Source organism: Babylonia areolata, chromosome 25 (genome assembly GCF_041734735.1).
Source record: "Babylonia areolata isolate BAREFJ2019XMU chromosome 25, ASM4173473v1, whole genome shotgun sequence".
NCBI classification, from domain to species: domain Eukaryota; kingdom Metazoa; phylum Mollusca; class Gastropoda; order Neogastropoda; family Buccinidae; genus Babylonia; species Babylonia areolata.
Genome location: NC_134900.1, coordinates 13,155,917 through 13,160,674, shown reverse-complemented (window position 1 = coordinate 13,160,674; position 4,758 = coordinate 13,155,917). Strand labels below are relative to the sequence as shown.

Here is a 4,758-nt window from a genome sequence, read left to right as displayed (position 1 = left end):
CCAAAACCCCCCCCAGGGTTTTCTGGCTGAAGGTGGCAGAAATCTGAGTGCTCTAACTCCCTCAAAAGTCCAACAACATGGGAACATCCAAGTATGGTGGTAGTTGTCTCGTTCGTCATTTATCAGATGGATTCCCCCCCCCCTGTCTCCTCGACAAAGGCGGCAGTACGTCCCAGGTCCTCCAGTCCTCCGTAGGACTGCTGGGATTGGGTCGGGCCAGGTTTTCTCTCGGAGCGCTTGATAGAGCGGGCAGGACTGCAGCAGACGTTCTGTTGTCTGGATGCCTGTTCTGCTGGGGCACTGCTCTGAGTAGGGTAGTCAGCTGTGTCCAACTATGACCGTCAGAAAAGCAGAGGAGGCAACTGCTGTCCTAACAGAGGAAAGTGTCTTGCTCAAGTTACGTCCCCTCTCTCTCTCTCTCTCTCGGCCAAGAGGGCTTTAGGACAGTCGGTGCAGGGACAGCCCCTAATGGCCAACTAGCCCCCTAAGGCTGCTGCAGCACAAGAGCCAACACAATCTTGCCTCCTGGTCAAAGAGTTACAGACCTTCGCCAAGTCTAAGTAAGTAACCAGCAAGAACCCCCGAGACACATGGAGTGTTGGCTTCGTGGTAAGGCGTCCGCCTAGGACGCGGACGTGTGAGAACCTGAGTGCACTGGTTCAAAGCGCTCAGTCACCAGTATTTTCTCCCCCTCCACGACACCTTGGGTGGTGGCCTGGACGCTAGTCATTCGGACAAGACGATAAACCGTGGTCCCGTGTGCAGCATGCACTTATTAGCGCACGTAAAAAGAAACCCACGTTAACAAAACGGTTGTCCCTTGCACAATTTCTGCAGAAAAATCCACTTTGATAGGAAAACAAATAAAATTGCAGGCAGAAAAAAATACATACAAAAAAATAACGGTTGGCAGCCTGAATTTCATACAGAAAAATGTGTTGTGACAAAAGAGTAAGACTTCTTCGTTTGTGGGCAGCAGATCACACATTCGCTCATATATACTCAAGTTGGCTTTTATGTGTATGACCATTTTTACCCCACCATGTAAGCAGCCATACTCCGTTTTCGGGGGTGTGCATGCTGGGTATGTTCTTGCTTCCATAACCCACCGAACACTGGATTACAGGATCTGTAACGTGCGCATTTGATCTTCTGCTTGCGTTTTACGCACGAAGGGAGTTCAGGCACAAGCAGGTCTGTGCAAAATGTTGACCTGGGACATAAGAGAAAATCTCCACCCTTTACCAACCTGGCGCCGTTACTGAGATTCGAACCTGGGACCCTCAAGACTGAAAGCCCAATGCTTTAACCACTCCGCTACAGCGCCTGTCAAAAGAGGGAGACACTACCTGGCAGCTTCTTGCAGAACTTGACCACTCTGGTGATCTCCGGCACGGTGGCCGAGATGAACCTCTGCCAGATGTCGTTGGGGTCCAGGGTCAGGCGGCTCAGCTCGGGCTGTGGCAGTGAGAAAAAAGACATGACGCTGCTAATAATAACAGTAGTAATGATGATGATAATGATGACAATAATAGTAGTAAAAATAATAATAACAATAATAATAATAACAGTAATAACAACAACAACAACAACAACAATAATAATAATAGTAATAATAATAATAATAATAATAATAATAATATTAGTTATGCATGTGTGTAACTGACTGGTTCGAAAGCACTTTGATTAGCCTCTGCACAAGATTCAGTGCAAAATAAATACTAATTATCATATTACTATTATCATTAATAATAATAATAACAACACTAACAGCAAGACTACCACTACCACTACTACTACTACTACTACCACTACTAACAATAATAATGTAGATTGACTGCTCACACCTCTCAGGATCTGAGTTCATGGCACTTACAACAACAAAAAGAAAAGAAAAGACAGAAAAAAAAAGACAAGAAAAGAAGCATACATAAACATACACATGCATAATGTACACCGTATATGAACAAGCATGCACACACACACACACACAAACAAACACACAATAACACACAACCATACTGTTATCATCAACAGCTGGAATAATCAAAGAAATAAAGAAAGAAAAAACAAAAACACAAAGAAGTAAAAGCAAGCCACCCAAAGGAAACCAACCACTTAAAAAAGAAAAAAAAAAAGAAAAAAAAATCCACTCACTTTATCACAACCACGTTCTCCCCCCTCCACCACCCACCATCCCCCCTTCACTCTCCTTTCTCTTCTTCCTTCCTTCCTTCCTTTCTTCTATTCCAATCTCCCCTCCCCTCACTCTCCCCCCCCCTCCCCCCCTTCACTCTCCTTTCTCTTCTTCCTTCCTTCCTTCTATGCTAATCTCCCCTCCCCTCACTCTCTCCCCCCTCCACCATCCCCCCTTCACTCTCCTTTCTCTTCTTCCTTCCTTCCTTCCTTCCTTCTATTCCAATCTCCCCTCCCCTCACTCTCTCCCCCCTCCACCCCCTCCCCACCATCCCCTCTTCACTCTCCTTTCTCTTCTTCCTTCCTTCCTTCCATTCCAATCTCCCCTCCCCTCACTCTCTCCCCCCTCTCCACCCCCACCATCCCCCCTTCACTCTCCTTTCTCTTCTTCCTTCCTTCCTTCTATTCCAATCTCCCCTCCCCTCACTCTCTCCCCCCTCCACCCCCTCCCCTCTTCACTCTCCTTTCTCTTCTTCCTTCCTTCCTTCTATTCCAATCTCCCCTCCCCTCACTCTCTCCCCCCTCCACCCCCTCCCCACCATCCCCTCTTCACTCTCCTTTCTCTTCTTCCTTCCTTCCTTCCTTCTATGACAATCTCCCCTCCCCTCACTCTCTCCCTCCCCCCTCCACCCCCTCCCCACCATCCCCCCTTCACTCTCCTTTCTCTTCTTCCTTCCTTCCTTCCTTCTATGCCAATCTCCCCTCCCCTCACTCTCTCCCCCCCTCCACCCCCTCCCCACCATCCCCCCTTCACTCTCCTTTCTCTTCTTCCTTCCTTCCTTCCTTTCTTCTATTCCAATCTCCCCTCCCCTCACTCTCCCCCCCTCCCCACCATCCCCTCTTCACTCTCCTTTCTCTTCTTCCTTCCTTCCTTCCTTCTATGCCAATCTCCCCTCCTCTCACTCTCTCCCTCCCCCCTCCACCCCCACCACCATCCCCCCTTCACTCTCCTTTCTCTTCTTCCTTCCTTCCTTCCATTCCAATCTCCCCTCCCCTCACTCTCTCCCTCCCCCCTCCACCCCCACCACCATCCCCCCTTCACTCTCCTTTCTCTTCTTCCTTCCTTCCTTCTATGCCAATCTCCCCTCCCCTCACTCTCTCCCCCCTCTCCACCCCCTCCCCACCATCCCCTCCACTCTCCTTTCTCTTCTTCCTTCCTTCCTTCCTTCTATGCCAATCTCCCCTCCCCTCACTCTCTCCCCCCTCTCCACCCCCTCCCCACCATCCCCTCTTCACTCTCCTTTCTCTTCTTCCTTCCTTCCTTCCTTCTATGCCAATCTCCCCTCCCCTCACTCTCTCCCCCCTCCACCCTCTCCCCACCATCCCCCCTCCCCTCTCCTTTCTCTTCTTCCTTCCTTCCTTCTATGCCAATCTCCCCTCCTCTCACTCTCTCCCCCTCCACCCCCTCCCCCTTCACTCTCCTTTCTCTTCTTCCTTCTTTCCTTCCTTCCTTCTATTCCAATCTCCCCTCCCCTCACTCTCTCCCCCCTCCACCCCCTCCCCACCATCCCCCCTCCCCTCTCCTTTCTCTTCTTCCTTCCTTCCTTCCTTCCTTCTATGCCAATCTCCCCTCCCCTCACTCTCTCCCCCCTCTCCACCCCCTCCCCACCATCCCCTCTTCACTCTCCTTTCTCTTCTTCCTTCCTTCCTTCCTTCTATGCCAATCTCCCCTCCCCTCACTCTCTCCCCCCTCCACCCCCTCCCCACCATCCCCCCTCCCCTCTCCTTTCTCTTCTTCCTTCCTTCCTTCCTTCCTTCTATGCCAATCTCCCCTCCTCTCACTCTCTCCCCCTCCACCCCCTCCCCCTTCACTCTCCTTTCTCTTCTTCCTTCCTTCCTTCCTTCTATGCCAATCTCCCCTCCCCTCACTCTCTCCCCCCTCCACCCCCTCCCCACCATCCCCCCTCCCCTCTCCTTTCTCTTCTTCCTTCCTTCCTTCCTTCTATGCCAATCTCCCCTCCCCTCACTCTCTCCCCCCTCCACCCCCTCCCCACCATCCCCCCTTCACTCTCCTTTCTCTTCTTCCTTCCTTCCTTCCTTCTATGCCAATCTCCCCTCCCCTCACTCTCTCCCCCCTCCACCCCCTCCCCACCATCCCCCCTTCACTCTCCTTTCTCTTCTTCCTTCCTTCCTTCCTTCTATGCCAATCTCCCCTCCCCTCACTCTCCCCCCCTCCCCACCATCCCCTCTTCACTCTCCTTTCTCTTCTTCCTTCCTTCCTTCCTTCTATGCCAATCTCCCCTCCCCTCACTCTCTCCCTCCCCCCTCCACCCCCACCACCATCCCCCCTTCACTCTCCTTTCTCTTCTTCCTTCCTTCCTTCCTTCTATGCCAATCTCCCCTCCCCTCACTCTCTCCCCCCTCCACCCCCTCCCCACCATCCCCCCTCCCCTCTCCTTTCTCTTCTTTCTTCCTTCCTTCCTTCTATGCTAATCTCCCCTCCCCTCACTCTCTCCCCCCTCCACCCCCTCCCCACCATCCCCTCTTCACTCTCCTTTCTCTTCTTCCTTCCTTCCTTCTATGCCAATCTCCCCTCCCCTCACTCTCCCCCCCTCCACCCCC

The 4,758-nt window shown here is 51.9% G+C and overlaps 1 protein-coding gene across 1 annotated transcript in view; it reads right to left on the bottom strand.

Moving 5' to 3' along the window:
* The window catches only part of LOC143300044 (nuclear receptor subfamily 1 group D member 1-like), a 12,188-nt gene extending 10,706 nt beyond the window's left edge, over window positions 1-1,482 (bottom strand). Inside the window, exon 1 of the mRNA XM_076613599.1 lies at window positions 1,350-1,482. Within this exon, the coding sequence (XP_076469714.1) occupies window positions 1,350-1,482 (133 nt within the window). The remainder of the gene's footprint in view (window positions 1-1,349) is intronic.
* Between the last annotated feature and the right edge of the window lie 3,276 nt (window positions 1,483-4,758).